We start from the raw sequence: 18,524 nt of genomic DNA, 5'->3' as shown, positions 1-18,524 counted from the left end.
CTCTTGCATGACACCCAACATCACCCAACCCCTTCCTGTGAGCTCAGGCTGGCATAGACACACTCCTTGGGCTCAGCATCCTCACACAGGTTTACAGTATACTGCTGCATAGAATGGCACACCTGTGTCACAATCAGAGGCGGCTGTTTAATTAGGCAAATTAGGCGGTCACCTAAGGCCTAGTGCTCAGAGTGGCCTCGCTGCCGCCTAATTTGCCTAACGCATTACACCAGTTTTGACGGACATGGTACCGTTTTTAACTACGAATTTCCAAAGCAGCTGTTCAGAGGTTCAGTTGCAATTTCCACATACGGTTCAGATGCAAATTTCTAGAGGTGGCAGCCACTGGTGTCTTTAACAATAGCTGGTTGTTAAGAAGCGATCTGCGTCCCTAACAACCGATAACTCACCGGGATTCCCCGCTCACAGCTGAATGTAAACCAATGAATTGCTGGCATTGAAAAATAAATTTAAAAAAACAGCGTGCCCCCTCCCCCCCCCCCCCCCCCCCCCCCCCAATCCATACCAGGCCCTAGAGTCACCTCTGGTCACAATATAGCGACGTAGGCCGCTGTATGCTGTGCAGAATTCCACCCCGCTTCATGTCAGAAATACGGAAAGAGGGCCCTGATTGTAACATGATTGTTTATAAGACATCTGAAATTAAGGAATGTATGCTTTATTATAATTATAATTAGGTGAAGTTATATTATAAGTAGCTATTTTTTTTCTGTAGCCTTCTACGTAATATTTAGTTACCGGGCTAGGAGTTTCTACTTAATCATTTCCATGGATCTTCCCGAGACATAAACTGGTCACTGAATGTGAGAGGAAGTAAATTATGTTTTGGTAGCTTGGCATATTGGTAGTAATAAGCTATGTGGTTCAGAGGTGTGCCCTCTATTTTATGGCAAGGCATAAAAGTGAAGCTGTACAGCAAGTGCATGACAGCCTGTGAAATATGCCTTTGATTTCACCTGTGACTGGATTAACTGGCAGTAAAATGAAAGTGCTGCGTCTCGGACAACTTCCAGCCAAACAGAACGCTCTCCCTGTCCCTTCTTCACTGCTCAACAACCGAGAACTGGGAAAGGTCACCATGCCGGACACAAATCCTTCCCAGCAAAATGCAGCCGGTCAGAATTCCACGCTCACTAGTTTATTTTTCTAAAAAAAAAAAAAAAAAAATGGAAATCTGATTGGTCTAAACAAGCTTTTCTACAGCTTATGTACGTCACTGATACATCTCTAATTCTAACTGCTTAACAATTTTAGTCTCGGTTTGTGAAGCTGGGAGGGTGCACATTTTTAAAATAAGCCAGTCCAAATTATATACCACCTGTGCCAATCCTGCTTTAGGCTCGGTTCACACTGCCGGGACTTGGGATCCGACTTGTGAGACCCCAAGTCACGTAACATGTGAAATCCCATTTTAGTCAATGAGAACTGTCCTAATTAGCACCACTGAAATCGCTCTGACTTTAGAAAAGGTTCCTGTACTACTTCAAGGCGATTTCTATCTGTCTTGTGCCCATAGACTTTAATGGAAGTCGCCTCCAAATTGGATCCTCATCTTAATTGATGTGATTTGGACCTGACATTACAGGAAGATTACACAGGCATTCCCTGAAGTTGCTTCAAAGTGGTGCCAAAGTCTCCTGGCAAAGTAGCACTGTAAGTCACGGCAGTGTGAACCGAGCTTTAAAGTGGACCTAAACTCCAAAAAGTAAAGAGTTGTGTATTATAAAGAGCATCTAGAAATGGTAAAGATGAATTCCAGGCATGGCAAATTTTACATAGTTGCATAGTCCCAGCTTGGACCAATATACAGTGAGGGAAAAAAGTATTTGATCCCCTATCAATCAGCAAGATTTCTAGCTCCCAGGTGTCTTCTATACAGGTAATGAACTGAGATTAGAAGCACTCCCTTAAAGGGAGTGCTCCTAATCTTGGCTTGTTACCTGGATAAAAGACACCTGTCCACAGAAGCAATCAATTACTCATATTCCAATCTCTCCACCATGGCCAAGACCAAAGAGCTGTTTAAGGATGTCAGGGACAATATTGTAGACCTACACAAGGCTGGAATGGGCTACAAGACCATCGCCAAGCAGCTTGGTGAGAGGGTGACACAGTTGGTGCGATTATTCGTAAATGAAAGAAACACAAAATAACTGTCAATCTCCCACGGTCTGGGGCTCCATGCAAGTTCTCACCTCGTGGAGTTTCTTGATCATGAGAATGGTGAGGAATCAGCCCATAACTACACATGAGAATCTTGTTGATGATCTCAATTCAGCTGGGACCCTAGTCACCAAGAAAACATCTGGTAACTCACTACACCACGAAGGAATGAAATCCTGCAGCGCCCTTAAGGTCCTCCTGCTACAGTCCCGCCTGAAGTTTGCTAATGAACATCTGAATGATTCAGAGGAGAACTGGGTGAAAGTGTTGTGGTCAGATGAGACCAAAATCAAGCTCTTTGGAATCAACTCAATTTGCCGTGTTGGGAGGAGAAGGAGGAATGCTGCCTATGACCCCAAGAACACCATCCCCACCGTCAAACATGGAGGTGGAAACATGCTTTGGGGAGAGGGGGGGTTCTGCTAAGAGGATAGGACAACTTCATTGTATCAAAGGGACGACGGATGGGGCCATGCACTGAAAATGGGTCGTGGATGGGTATTCCAGCATCACAATGACCCAAAACACACAGCCAAGGCAAGAAAGGAGTGTCTCAAGAAGAAGCACATTAAGGTCATGGAGTGGCCTAGCCAGTCTTCAGACCCTAACCCCATATAAAATATGTGGAGGGAGCTGAAGGTTCCAATTACCAAACGTCAGCCTCAAAACCTTTAGGTTTAAGACTTGGAGAGGATCTGCAAAGAGGAGTGGGACAAAATCCCTCCTGAGATGTGTGCAAACCTGGTGACCAACTACAAGAAACATCTGACCTCTGTGATGGCCAACAAGGGTTTCAAATGGAGGGGCCAAATCAGTTTATAAGTTTTTTTTAAATGTGTTTTTTTGGGATTTTTTGTTCTGTCTCTCACTGTTAAAATAAACCTACCATTAAGATCATAGACTGATCATTTCTTTGTCAGTGAGCAAACGTACAAAATCAGCAGGAGATCAAATACTTTTTCCCTCGCTGTAAGTATGTATGTGCTATACCTGTGGGATCCTGGTGGAAGCAGACAATCACTGTAGTAGGTATGGCTACTACAGTATATCATTAGTATATCTCAACTAGCTTCTGGGTCCCATACAAAGTGGCTGCCCTGATTAAGTGTGAATACCAAAATGTAATGTAATTCCCTTGCACCACTCAGTGAACCCTTTGCATTTTCTCAGTGAATGCAAAGACTTCTCTGACTGGGCGCGGTGGGGGCGATGACATTACGATCTCCACCTTGTCCAGTCAGAGAACGCTTTGCATTCTTCATGAAAATGCATAGTGCCCTCTGGATGGCGACCATGTCGGGTGGGTGACCTCCTGTGTTCAGTAAACAGCAAGGCAGCTACTCGGCACGGGACCCAAAAGGTAGTGAAGATCGCTTGTCTACTACAGTGAGTTCAAGCTTCCACAGGGCTCCCACAGGTATGGCACATATGTACTTACATTGGTTAAAGCTGGACCAGTGTAACTATGCAAAAGTTGTCATACCTAGAATTGAGCTTTAATTGTGGATTCAGAGAGTGAAAAGTTTGTCTTGAATTCCCCATGAAAATAGCACTGGAGTTTGACACTCTTGTCCCCTGAACTTCATAGCTGTAGGTCTGCAGTGTAAGGTCATCTAAGGTGCTGCTGCCTATGACTGCTAGATATTTAGTGACAACACTACTATGTTGCTCACTTGCTGGAGATTAAGCTGTACCTGAGGACCTGCCATGCTGAGGTGTCCTTCTTCCTATTTCATATTTGGATCTATGCTTTTTCCACCTTTCCTGCTGCTTCTTGATCATGATCCACAGCAGTCATCAGCGGGGCAGCTCTGACATGAGGAGGCAACGCCCTGCTACTCTACTAAATGTCCACTTCCACATAAAGACAATAGAGTAGATTTACTAAAGCTGGAGCACTCATGATCTGGTGCAGCTGTGCATTGTAGCCAATCAGCTTCTAACCTCAGCTTGTTCAATTAAGCTTTGGTAATAAAACCTGGAAGCTGATTGGAGAGGAGGACCATCACCTTGCCAACATCCAAAATATATAATAAGAAAAGACAAACTACCACAGTTACTCAAAGAACGGACTTTGTAGGCACAGCATGAGGCGGTTTGTATAAAAAAGATTAACAAATTTTATAAGATGTACATTAAAATACACAGAACATGAGAAATACAGGGGATTAAAAAGGCACCCTCCATCTACAGGAAGTCAACAGATACCCAATCACATGTATGGAGAAGAAGAGCCGCAATCTGTCAGAGTATGCTGAAGTTCAACAAGAGACTCAAAGGTCAGATGTAGATCGCAGGTACATGGCCAAAATGTTGCTCCATACTAAAACCTCAACGCATTTCGCAAGCTGTACTTGCTTCTTCAGGACTGATTGGGTGGGCGTTTAACGACTTCGGATGTTGAGAAGAGGACTGTATATGACTGGGGCGGACATAGGGGACATCACACAGGAGGGGGGAATGTAGGAGAGCGGGACTCCCCCAAAAAAGGGAATGGGGAAACCCCACTACTGTCACCAAAAACAGGAGCCAGCAATGTATGATATGTGTAGAGCAGATAAGAAGTGTCACAATATACCCATAGAGTATGCACATTTGCTACATAGCAACATCTAAAGGGTGGCGGAGGGTGTACCAGACATGTCCAAAAAGAGAAGATACACTGAGGGTATGTGGGATCACATGGTAGCAACAGCAGATATCACCAGAGATGTAGGTGTACCAAGGTACATGCTTATTGTGTTCTAAAATGTATTATATTATCACCAAAAGGCTTCCAGTAAATAAATATGTTCCCCGGTCATATACCGTCCTCTTCTTTACATCCAAAGTCGATCAGCACCCACCCAACAGTCCTGAAGAAGCAAGTATAGCTTGCGAAACGCATTGACGTTTTAGTATAGAGCAACATTTTGGCCGTGTACCTGCGATCTACATCTGACCGTTGATTCTCTTGTTGGACTTACTCTATGACATACTCTATGACAGATTGCCGCTCTTTTTCTCCATACATGTGATTGGGTATCTGTTAACTTCCTGTAGATGGAGGGTGCCTTTTTAATCCCCTTTTATTTCTCATGTTCTTTGTGTTTTAATGTATAGCTAATAAAATGTGTTAATCTTTTTTATACAACCCGCCCCATGCTGTGCCTACAAAGCCTGTTTGAATAACTGTGGTAGTTTCTCTTTTCTTTACTGGAAGCTGATTGGTTTCTATGCAGAAGTAAGCCTGATTTTGCATTCTCCAGCTTTATTTAGTAAATAAACCCCAAAGCATGATAATTCAGTAGTAAGGAAACACTCAGCTGTGGTTAGACTATGGGTGTTGAACTCTTTGGCTTCTAATTGCCCTTTTGTACATAGCTTCCACAGTACAGGTCCTATTTTGTATCATAAGTCCTCACTTTTGCACAATTGACAGATGAAGCACAGATGGTAAATCTATCAAGTTCAGCTAATGGTGCTTTTTTATTTATTGTTCCCAGTTCAGATTTTGGGTAGCTGTGTAGCTGAGGCGGCATTGCTACATACAGTCACAATTTTTTTTTTTAATCTCTTTACGTGACTTGGTATATGATAAGCAACTTGATGGTTTCCAGAGATTGTGTTGGGGGTTATGTCAGTTTATAAAAACTAGTACTTTGCGGAAACTGATATATCCTTTTACTAGATATACTGTCTCACCTACTGTAGATAGTCAGTGAGTGACATATATTTTATGTCTGCTACTGTGATTAATCACACAATCACTTTTATGTTTGCAGAAAATAAAGCACACCCCCCACTTCCTCACTTCTTCGTTAAAGGCTCTGCAGCGCCATGTAAGGAGTTCCTGCCCTGGGCTGCCCTTTACTTCTGGATGGCCGCTGGGGTGATAATCTATACATTAGTCTAAAATCTTTATTTTGCAAGTGAACAATCAAAAGAAAAGTATAGCTTTTTCCATATACTATATTTCTTTATATACACTATATACAGTGGATATAAAAAGTCTACACACCCCTATTAAAATGTCAGGTTTCTGTGATGTAAAAAAAGAGACAAAGATAAATAATTTTAGATATTTTTCCTTTTTTTTTTTTCCTTTTTAATGTGACCTATAAACTGTACAATAAAAAACTAAAATAATGTGGTTGCATAATTTTGCACACCCTTTTATAACTGGGAATGTAGCTGTGTTCAGAATTAAGTAATCACTTTCAAACGCATGTTAAATAGGAGTCAGTACAAACCTGACATCATTTAAAGTGCCTCTGATTAACCCCAAATAAAGTTCAGCTGTTCTAGTAGGTCTTTCCTGGCATTTTTTTAGTTGCATCCTACAGCAAAATCCATGGTCTGCAGAGAGCTTCCAAAGCATCAGAGGGATCTGATTGTTAAAAGGTATCAGTCAGGAGAAGGGTACAAAAGAATTTCCAAGGCATTAGATATACCATGGAACACAGTGAAGACAGTCAAGATCAAGTGAAAAAAATATAGCACAACAGTGACCAAGTACCAAGAACTGGACGTCCCTCCAAACATCATGAAAAGATGAGAAGAAAACTGGTCGGGGAGTCTGCCAAGAGGCCTACAGCAACATTAAAGGAGCTGTAGGAATATCTGGCAAGTATTGGCTGTGTGGTACATGTGACAACAATCTCCTGTATTCTTTATATGTCTGGGCAATAGGGTAGAGTGGCAAGACGGAAGCCTTTTCTTCCGAAGAAAAACATCCAAACCCAGCTAAATATTGCAAAAACACATCTGAACTCTCCCAAAAGCATGTGGGAAAATGTGTTATGGTCTGATGAAACCAAGGTTGAACTTTTTGGCCATAATTCCAAAAGATTTGTTTGGTGCAAAAACAACACTGCACATCACCAAAGGAACACCATACCCACTGTGAAGCATGGTGGTGGCAGCAACATGCTTTGGGGCTGTTTTTCTTTAGCTGGAACAGGAGCCTTAGTCAATGTAGAGGGATTTATGGACAGTTCCAAATACCAGTCAATATTGGCACAAAAACTTTAGGCTTCTGCTAGAAATCAAAACATGGAGAGGAGCTTCATCTATCAGCATGACAACGACTTAAAGCATACATCCAAATCAACAAAGTAATGGCTTCACCAGAAGAAGATTAAAGTTTTGGAATGACCCAGCCAGATCCCAGACCTGAATCCAATTGGAAATCTGTGGGGTGTTCTGAAGAGGGCTGTGCACAGAAGATGCCCTCGCAGTCTGACAGATATAGAGTGTTTTTGCAAAGAACATTGGGCAAATATTGGCAAGTCAAGATGTGGCACGCTGATAGACTCATACCCAAAAAGACTGAGTACTGTAGTAAAATCAAAAGGTGCTTCAACAAAGTATTCGTTTAACCACTTAAGGACCGAGCCTCTTTCTGAGATTTGGTGTTTACAAGTTAAAAACTTTTTTTTTTTTTTTTGCTAGAAAATTACTTGGGACCCCCAAACATATATTTTTTTTTCTAACACCCTAGAGAATAAAATGGTGGTTGTTGCAATACTTTTTGTCACACCGTATTTGTGCAATTTTTTTAGAAAATTATTTTTCAAATTTTTAGAATTAAAAAATAAGACAACAGTTAAGTTAGCCCAATTTTTTTTTTTTATATATTGTGAAAGATGTTACACCGAGTAAATTGATGCCCAACATGTCACACTTTAAAGTTGCGCCCGCTCGTAGAATGGCGACAAACTTTTACCCTTAAAAATCTCCATAGGTGACATTTAAAAAATTCTACAGATTGCATGTTTTGAGTTACAGAGGAGGTCTAGGGCTAGAAATATTGCTCTCACTCTAATGATCACAGCGATACCTCACATGTGTGGTTTGAACACCTTTTTCATATACGGACGCTGCTCACGTATGCGTTCACTTCTGCATGCAAATTTTATTTTACCTTTTTTATTTTTGATTTTTACACTGTTCTTTAAAAAAAAAAATTGGGTCACTTTTATTCCTATTACAAGGGATGTAAACATCCCTTGTAATTGAAAAAAAGCATGACAAGGACCTCTTAAATATGAGATCTGGGGTCAAAAAGACAACAGATCTCATATTTACATTAAAATGCAATAAAAAATTAATGAAAAAATGTAATGTAATTTAAAAAAAAGTCCCTTTAAGAGCATTGGGCGGAAGTGACATTTTGACGTTGCTTCCGCCCTGCAATGATATGGAGACGAGTGGGGGCCATCTTCCCCTCACTCGCCTCCATGTCAGGCTAGGGAGAGGAGCCGATCGTCTCAGCCGCTACGACATCTCCGGTATGCGCCAGAGGGCACCGGAGAGCGGCGGGAGGGGGGCCCCTCTCCCGCCGCTGATTTAAAAGTGATCTTGCGGCGAGAGACCACTTTTATCCTGAAGAGGACCGCCTGATCTTGAAGAGGATACTTTTTATATCCACTGTATGTGTTATGTTCAAAAACATATCTAAACACTGTCAGTTAATGATATATAGCATATTTCTTTTATCTACCTTTTGCAGGCAGCAGGGTCAGGGTTTCTTTTGCAGTGCTCAGCATCAGAGTACACCCCTTTTTGAAAAGTAAGATTTTAATCAATAGCTCAATGAACACAAGAACAATTTCTAAAATTTTGACAAAACTGAGTTTTTTTATAAAACATTTGTTTAGCTCAGTATATGAAAGTAAGGTTAATAATATCACTAGGATTACAAAATCTTCAGTTTTAACCAAAATTTTACTAAAAAATGAATACACCCCACAGCAAAAAACTACTACATCTAGTATTTTGTATGACCTCCATGACTTGTAAGGACAGCACCAAGTCTTCTAGACATAAAATGAACAAGTTGGCGACATATTGCAACATCTTTTTCCTTCTTTAAGTACGACCTCTTTTAGACCCTGGATGCTGAATGGAGAGCGATGCACAACTTGTCTCTTCAGAATTCCCCATAGGTGTTCGATTGGGTAGGAGACATACTTGACCACTGAAACACTTTCACCCTGTTCTTCTTCAGAAATGCAACAGTGGTCTTAGATGTGTGTTTTGGATCATTGTCATGTTGGAAAAGTGCACGACGACCAAGGGTATGGAGTGATGGTAGCATCTTCTCTTTCAATATAGATCAGTACATCTGTGAATTCATGATACCGTCAATGAAATGCAGCTCCCTGACACCAGCAGCACTCATGCAGCCCTACAGAAGGACACTGCCACCACCATGTTTCACTGTAGGCACCATGCATTTTTCTTTGTACTCCTCACCTTTGCAACACCATACAGTTGTTACGCCGTGAGAATCGTGATCTTTATTTCAAGCAAATAAATCGTAATTCTCATTTTGGCCAAAATCGAGCAGCCCTACCTCCTTCGAGTCTCCTTTAGTATCAGTGTCATCTAGACTTGTGCTATTTCGTTTCATTACAAATCAAATTCTGAATTTTCGTGATTTGGATCTAGCCAAATCTCTGAATCCCAAGAGTAACGAATTTCAGAGAATCCAAAATAATCATTCAGATGAGAGCGCACAGTACTCTTTGACTCTTGGATAATTAGTTGATTCTTTTTGCATTAACATTTTTCATTCATATAAATAACTACATATGAAATGTAAACATATTGCAATAAATACAGGAAGGTTTAAAAGTGAAATAATAAGGTGATTCCTACTTATTGTGTTTGGGTTGCACGAAGGTGAATCCATCAGAAGCTCCAAATCATATCTCACTATACCATCACATAACGAATGAATCCCAAATTTAATTAATTCCATTTGTTACTTTTGCATGCACGCGACTCCAGTCGATATTGTCCAATCAGCTCATTCTATTTCTCTTTGTGGGTTGGACTAGCAGGCATGATTCAGAGTGCATAAGTAATCTCCTGAAATAACGAAATAACATGCTAAAACGAATATAGGCAATCTTCTAAAATAACAAAAGAATAGCAGAACTTCCAAAAATACTAATCCATTTGGAACAACCAATATATACTATCCCAAAATAACAAAACGTTCCGAAAATGAATCCTTCTTGCATAAGGATTATGACAAAACAAAATGATTTACAGAAGGAATGAAACTGAAACAAAACAAATTTTTCCATCGTGCACATCTCTAGTGTCATCTGGATCAAGTTGGCAGAAGCAACCAGTAAGTGTAGAACTAAAGCAGGGCTTTTTTTTTTTTTTTTTAGACAGAATAGCACGCTTTGAAGAATGGAATCATCCTGATTTCAAATATGAAAGCTCAACATTGCATCAACCTTTGTTGGCAACCAATCAACCATCTAATCCAGAAGGGTAGACCAATTTACCTTCTGTAAGACGTTCAGATCTGTGCATTCTGATGTCTCCTGCTTTTGAGCTCTGCTCACAATCTAGGATTTTTAGAACTAAGCAGCCTGAAGAAAGATTGCCGAGAGTTTGCAGCCTTCTGGTTGCAGGTTGCAAACATCATATAGTTTTTCATATTTAGCCAATTAGAAATAAAAAACATGCATTTTGTTAGTCTTTAATCAAATAAACAAAACCTACAATAATATAAGTTTACACTGAACCTGACCAAGGCTAAAATGGTGTAAGGCCTCGAACCCCAACCTGCAGCCCAAGGACTACATGTGTTTCCCTTGGTGTTTGTACTGCAGATCTTGGGCCCCATTAATCCGTAGTAGGAACAATGATTTGTAAAAGATCTCTAGCGGTCTCATGTAACATGTCCATAGTCTCTTAACTGTTCCTACAGCATGATCCCAGTCTCCAACCACTCCTGTAGTACAGTCTCCTCTAGTTAGTGTTCAGTCTAGGGCAGTCTTCTGTAGCATTAGCATTACTGTATATTATATGTGGCCCTTTTGGTTACATGAGGGTTTGTGTTGAAGACCCCTATATCAAGAAACCTTTTGCTTGCAATCATATTTAAATAGATCCCTCTGTAGCTCAATGGATGCTAGACTCAAGCTGTACACAGGGCCACAAGATATTTTCCAGTCAAGATGAATCCCTTCTTCCAATTGGCACTAAGCCCTGGCCATTCAGATACAAGTGGGCAGCAGGGGCCCTGGCATTCGACCAGGACAGGGCCTAATTTTGACTTGGCGGATGTTGAGGACTTATGTATAACCTAGGCAGAGGAGCTACAAGGGCACCAAAGGGACACAGGAATACATATGAAGAATATCACAAGCACTTGTTTGCCTAGACGGTGCTGACTCCTTAATAATGTCACTCTTAGGCCAGGTTGGGTTCCATTTGATCAGGGAAGGCAATGAGATTGTGCAATATAGATGACCTCTAGAAGGAGCATATGGAAATCTTTGTATGATATTCAACAATCCCAGTATGGAGCTAGAAGCACAGATATATTGTACCACAAAAAAATTACTTTGGACAAAATTCACAATAATAACTTGTGTAATTGGTTGAAAATAAACATTAGTTACCTGATAAATAGGCACCATCTAGGCAGCAGTGCGAAGTCTAGTACATACGTCTCTGTGGCTAGAGGTTTATCTCTGTTATATCTGCTGACAGGTTGAAGACCATTCACCAACCAGCAGCTTAACTGTTATGTGTTCGTGTGGAATATCTTATCTCTGCACAATGAGGTTTCCTGTGCACGAGGAGTATTGACCGCAGTGTTGTTTAATTGCTTTCTGGGCAACATTCGTTCATAGCTAAGCTTTAGGTTAGGGCAGTGAAGACTTAATACATACACCCCTAGCCAGAACCATGCACTCTCAGACTTGTTAGTTGTGATGGGTGATATAGTACTGAGTTGCCGAAGCAGGAAATCGATTACAGCTAACTGTTGGCGTTTTCTTTGAAAAAAGCCTGAAAAGTAAACAATTTTTGTGGAAAATATGAATTAACAGCTGGTTGCTTCTTCTGGTTTGTGGGAGTTTTTTTTTTTTTTTATCCTGATTCAGACCAGTCTAGCTATGGCATGGTGAAATAAATAAGGCTGTATACGAGTACTGGCGTTCTTCTTTTTGGTTATGTGTTATTCTTTCTCCCAGGGTCAGCTCCCAGCACAGATTCTGGGCTCCCAGTGAGATGGAGGAGGAAACAGAAAATAAAGAGTTGGAAGCCATGCTGAAAACCAGATATATTTCATTCCCTGGAAAGTTTGAACCGGTGAAACACAAGTGTCGAGTGCCATTACCTAATGGGTCACTGTGTGAGAGGCAAGACAGAATTAAGGTGGGTGTATATTGCAAACGAGTATGGTTTTTCTTGGGTGGTTCCACTAGCTGTGGCTTATTATTGAACGTCCAAAAAAAATCAGGACCTCAAGATCTTCCTTTATATGACCCAAACAGATGTCCTACCATGTGTACTACTGTACCTTCAAATACACATCATGTATACAATTCAAAATATTCCTCTCTTGAATCCTAGTAATGGTACTCATCCATCTGGTGGGTGATAGGAAATAATTTTGGCTGGAATTCCGCTTGCTTAAAGTGGAACTAAACTCTCTCCCCATTAACTTTTTTTAATCCTTATGCTGCTAACATTGCTAACAAGGTTTGTTTACAAAAAACGAGGAAGGAAAAGTGGGACTTTGAATGAGGTTTCACAAGAGCAAATGATGATACATGGAAAATGATAAACAGAATTCATAGGATTTACACTTGTTGAAAATCATCATATAAGCAAAATTGATAGGAAAAAAATCATACATCTAACATGAACAATGCATAAACAAATGGTGGCTTTGAACCAGGCTTGTCTTGGCATTCTTGGATCATAACTTGACGCGTTTCGTAGCTTTTAGCTACTCATCAGGAGTTTTATGGCAGGTACTAAAACATGGAATTAACAATTAGCACCCTCTAAGGGGAAAAAACCCCATGGATTGCAACATTACTAATACTTACAAGTCAACTCCTCAGCTCAGGTTCTGAACGGGAAAGTAAGAGAAACCTTTGGATAAGATGTCAGCATCGGGGTTGAGGCGGGAAGACCCCCCACAGACGGGGACAAACAGCCGGAAAACAAGCCAGGTCTCCAAGAAACCAGCCCTGTGCATGGTGAATGCACTGATCGTGCATGATCTGCAAAAAATGTGTTAACGAGTTAAGTGATTACTGTATTGGCGTATAACACGCACTTTTTCACCCTGAAAATCGGGTGCAAATAACGTGTGCTTGTTATACGCCAATACTTCAATTTTAGCTGCCTCAGAGGTGACAGGGAGGGGGCGGGACAAGCGCTGTCAGATTACATACAGTGAGAATCTCCTGTTTACTTGGCGGCCTCTGTAATAGGAAGTCCCGTCTCCTGGGCCGACATTGGACCACTGTTCTGTCTATCATAGGAGATTCTCACTGTATGTAATCTGTCCGTGCTCATCCCGCCCTCCTCCCTGTCCCCTCTAGGCTGCAGATGGGCATCGATCAGGCTGCACTGATGGCAATGGTGAGGCTGCTGCATTGATGGCAATGGTGAGGCGGCTGCATTGATGGCAATGGTGAGGCTGCATGGATGGCACTCGTGAGGCTGCAGATGGGCATTGATCAGGCTGCATTGATGGCAATTGTGAGGCTGCAGATGGGTACTGACCCTTATTTTGCTTCAAAGTTCCTTATTTAAAATTTTTAAGTTTTTTTTTCCTGAAACTTCCCTCTTAAAATGAATGTGCGTGTTATATACCTGTGCGTGTTATACGCTGATAAATACGATAATTGATGAGGGAATGAGTAAGTGTGTGTGTCTCTGATCCCACAAAGGGACTACCATGAATATAAATGTGAATAAACCCAAAAAAACAGCCTAATTAAAACTAAAAATGAATAATTTGATTCACTCCAGATAGGAGTGCTCAGAAATCAAACGAACAAAAAAAAGTAACCCACCCGTTGCTTGATGATGTGACGGAGACGTGATAGGGACAAGTTGGTTGGTCTGCTGGCTGACTGCGAATACATACCCCCACTCCAGGGTGGATCCCCGCCAACGTCATGCTGTATGCCAGTGCAGCAAGTCTGGAGTGAATCACATTATTCATTTTTAGTTTTAACTAGGCTGTTTTTTTGGGTTTATTCACATTTATATTCATGGTAGTCCCTTTGTGGGATCACATAGATCTTTATCACACACACACACACGAGCTGGGGCGTTGACCTGTAAGTATTTGTAATGTTGCAATCCATGTTTTTTTTTTCCCTTAGAGGGTATTAATTGTTGATTCCATTTTTTAGTACAAACCTGCCATAATACTCCCGATGAGTAGCGAAAAGCTACGAAACGCGTTGAGTTATCCAAAAATGCCAAGACAAGCCTGGTTCAAAGCAAGCATTTATTTATGCATTGTTCATGTTAGATGTATGAGTTATCCATGAATTTTTTCCTATCAATTTTGCTTATATGATGATTTTCAACAAGTGTTTTTAAAAACTTACCAATCATGTTTATTAAATAATTGTCTCATATGTTATGAGCCTATATAATTTATGTGCACATCATTATGACCACTAATTTAATCTATTGTTGATCGATTCAATTTTTTTTTTATAAATACGGGATGTTTAACATGATTATAAAAATAAATCTTATGAATTCTGTTTATCATATTCCACGTATCATCATTTGCTTATGCCAAGCCTCATTCAAAATCCCACTTTTTCCTTCCTCGTTTTTTGTATTTATTAGGGATTGAGGCTTGCCATTTTACTGGTGTGTCAGGTCACGTTTTACTTATGAAGGTTTATTTACCTTCACTTGTTTTAACCACTTCAGCTACGGAAGATTTTACCCTCTTCCTGACCAGAGCTTTTTTTGCTATTTGGCACTGTGCTACTTTAACTCGTAATCGTGTGGTCATGCAACACTGCACGCAAACTAAATTTTATATAATTTTTCACACAAATAGAGCTTTCTTTTGCTGGTATTTGATCACCACTGTTTTCAATTTTTTGCAATATAAAAAAATCAAATCAAATTTCTTCATAACTTTTGGCCACAATATATTTTGCTACATGTCTGGTAAAAAAACCAAAAACAAATAGGTGTATAGTTATTGGTTTGTGTGAAAGTTTTTTATAGCGTCTACAAACTATGGTGTGTGTGTGTGTGTGTGTGTGTATGTATGTGTATATATATGTGTATATGTGTGTGTGTATGTATGTGTGTATATATATATATATATATATATATATATATATATATATATATATATATATATATATATATATATATATATATATATATATATATATATATATATTTTACCCACCGCACATCACACCAGTGTTGTGGTGTGAATAGAGCACATAGAAAACTATTGTTTAATAGAAAGAAGAAATTGCTGGATTAGTGTTCGATCTAGGTCAGTGCCAGTGTTAGTGTTTAGGTCAAGGTCAATATATTTTGGGCGGGATTTTTTTTTCTTTTAAAAAGCATTTGTTAAATTGGTGAGTTGGACATTTTATAGATAGGCAACTTCTATCCTCATATTGATTAGTGATTCCAAATTAATAATAACTACTGCAGTAGGGAAGAGACACAAAAGATACCCTCAGCATCTTTCCAAATAACTGTTCTGCTTTATTATGAAGCAATTGAAGGTTTTTATACACCTGATTGCGTAGGTATCACATTAATATTACAGTTGTACGTTTATGGTAACAAGGGGCATTACATAGGCAGGCTAATTCTAATCAGGACTCGAAAGAATGCAAACATGTACTGAAAACATTATTAGTGCCGTGTGCACAGTGAGGGCAGTGTGCAATATCTATAAAATAGAATACAATTATATACAGAACTTATAAAAACAAATTTCATTTACAATTGGTATCAGTGTGTTTGAGATAAAAAAAAGAGCAAAATGTGCACTATTGTTTCCCTGTTTCCCCGAAAATAAGACCTAGCGTGATTGTCGGTGATGGCTGCAATATAAGCCCTACCCCCCAAATAAGCCCTACCCTGTTTCCTTGAAAATAAGCCCTACCCTGAAAATAAGACCTACAAGGACTTTAACTAGGGCTTATTTGGGGGGTAGGGCTTATATTGCAGCCATCACCGACAATCACGCTAGGTCTTATTTTCGGGGAAACAGGGTATCATACAAATATGTGTTATCACTACAATTGTCAGGAACAGGAGAATTTTATTTCGGGTTGTTCTTTTGGAGGTTATGGTGGTAGCAAGAAATATACAGCTAAGTTTTAAAAAATATTTTTTGTTTTTTTCTATTTTGGGACAGTTTTCCTTTGATAAAAAAAAATCAGGAGATATGCGTTACCATTTACTACCAAATGAAAGCCCAATTTGTCCTGAAAAAAATACGAAGATATTATCCACTTGGATGCACTTGGATGTTGTGATATGCACGGTTTTACTAACAAATGTCAAATTTGCAAAATTGTGATCAGGTATTAACATTTTTTTATCCTTCGGCACAAAGGGGTTGAAGTGTATCTAAACCTAAGAACAAAAATCTAACATATTGCAGTTTTACAAGTCCTTAGATGTGATGTTTTTTCAGGTTTTTTTTTTTTTATTTATTTTTTTAATCTGGTGATCTAGTGGCACACTTTCTGTCCTAGGGGGATGAGACTCGCCATACTGTGTCTATGTAGGAGCAGCATTTTTATTCTGGGATGGAACTTTAGAACACAAGGAGCCCCACTGCCAGAAGACAACAGCTTAGTTGGGAGGATTCCTCCATCAAACGCGCTTGTGTTTTTTTTCGATCAGCCCGCTTACTGGCCATCTATGGCCAGCCTTGGGGACACCTTTAGAGAAATGTCCCTTCCATAGTGTCTGGTTCTGTGATTACCCACACTGTAGTCTATAAGGTTGTAAAGGAGTCCCTACACATCTTGTGACTTTATCGAAAACATGAAATTCTTAATTTGAAGGTGAGTTTCCCTCAGGAACTGGAACACAAAGCTCTTCTTACCAAAGTCCATGAGAGCTTTAAAAACTGTGTTGGGGTTTATTGCTTCAAGATCTACACAGCCCTGAAATATCAGTTGTGGGTGGACTAACTGTTCAGTGCATACATTGATAAACTCACAAATGAGCTCTATTAGCAAATCTAGTGACATTACCTTGGAAAAGATGTTCCAGCTGAACATACTACCTAGGTATGGGATGATTAACGTGCCATCTGTAACTTCTACTTTTAATCTGTAAAGTTGTAGAGACCATAGATTTTGCTGATCAGTTTAGGAATTGGATGTCAATTTATAGCATTGATTTATTTTTCCTGTAATCATTTCTATTACTTTTTTTTTTTTTTTTTTTCCAAGTGTCCTTTCCATGGTAAGATAATTCCACGAGATGAAATTGGAGTGCCAATCAATCCTGAGGATCGTGAGCGAGAAGCCAAGGAAAAATTTGAGCAGCAGGCCAAGGAACAAGGTATTGGTTTATTGAAATACATGATCATTTCTGGATGCATGAACCTAAAGTCCAGTTGAACTCACAGAAATAGATATGCAGTCAGATAGACATTGTACTGACCACCTGCATTTCCTGTTACAGAATTTGTGTATGATGTCTTAATTCGACTGCTCAGTCCAATAGACCCTACAGGTAAGCCGGCCATAGATGGTTTTGAATCTCAGCCGGTTCAGCAGGGACCGGCTGAGATTCTAACCATCTATGGGCAGGCAGGTTGTACCCAAGTCGATCCATCAATCAACTTGGGTACAACCAGCATTTGGATTTTTCAGTGAGTATTGCCATTGGCTATAGCCGTAATCACGGCATTGCATTGCATACTCGCACAATATCAGAGACTTACCTTAAAATGAAGCCCTCCAGCAGCATGCTGTCACCACTGTCAGGGCTTCCATCTTTTCCTGGTCTTCCTTCCTGGTTTGGGGCCTCCAGCTACACTAGTGGCTGTGGCCGCCATGACGTCATTCCCGCACATACGGTATGCCGAACCTTCAGAGCGCATGCGCCGGTGACCTCACCAGCTGCATGCACTCTGAATATCTTTTAAACAGTGCAAGTTTTGGAGATATTCACTGTACCTACAGGTGAGCCTTATTGCAGGCTTACCTGTAGGTACAAAAGGAAAAAGTGGGTTTACTACCACTTTAAGCTTCAAAGGCTTTTGTCAGAACCCAGGAAGTCAGGGGGTGGTACTTCCTAACTGCCAGTACCTATCAGCCTTTGCCTTTCTGTTGGGCCATTCCTGGAAATGCATTTGTAGCATCACTTCGGATTTAAAATTATTATACTGTAGATATTTACAGTCCTGCAATAGAATATAAATATTGCCTATTATATTAGCATAGGGCTGAATAAAGAGGTGATCTTCTAATGGTAAGAAGGAAATTTCATATGTTGTATAGGGCCTCTGCACCTACAGAGCTACTTCCAGTATTCAAACCCCGCTGATCAAT

The 18,524-nt window shown here is 40.1% G+C and overlaps 1 protein-coding gene across 1 annotated transcript in view; it reads left to right on the top strand.

The window, feature by feature from the left end:
- The window catches only part of UVSSA (UV stimulated scaffold protein A), a 143,647-nt gene that overhangs the window by 100,475 nt on the left and 24,648 nt on the right, over positions 1–18,524 (top strand). The window contains exons 11-12 of the mRNA XM_073610939.1: positions 12,174–12,357; positions 17,418–17,529. Of these exons, the coding sequence (XP_073467040.1) occupies positions 12,174–12,357; positions 17,418–17,529 (296 nt within the window). The remainder of the gene's footprint in view (positions 1–12,173; positions 12,358–17,417; positions 17,530–18,524) is intronic.

This window comes from Aquarana catesbeiana, linkage group LG01 (assembly GCF_042186555.1).
Source record: "Aquarana catesbeiana isolate 2022-GZ linkage group LG01, ASM4218655v1, whole genome shotgun sequence".
Classification (NCBI taxonomy): domain Eukaryota; kingdom Metazoa; phylum Chordata; class Amphibia; order Anura; family Ranidae; genus Aquarana; species Aquarana catesbeiana.
Note: the sequence above shows the minus strand (reverse complement) of the source record. Positions and strands in the feature narration are given on the sequence as shown.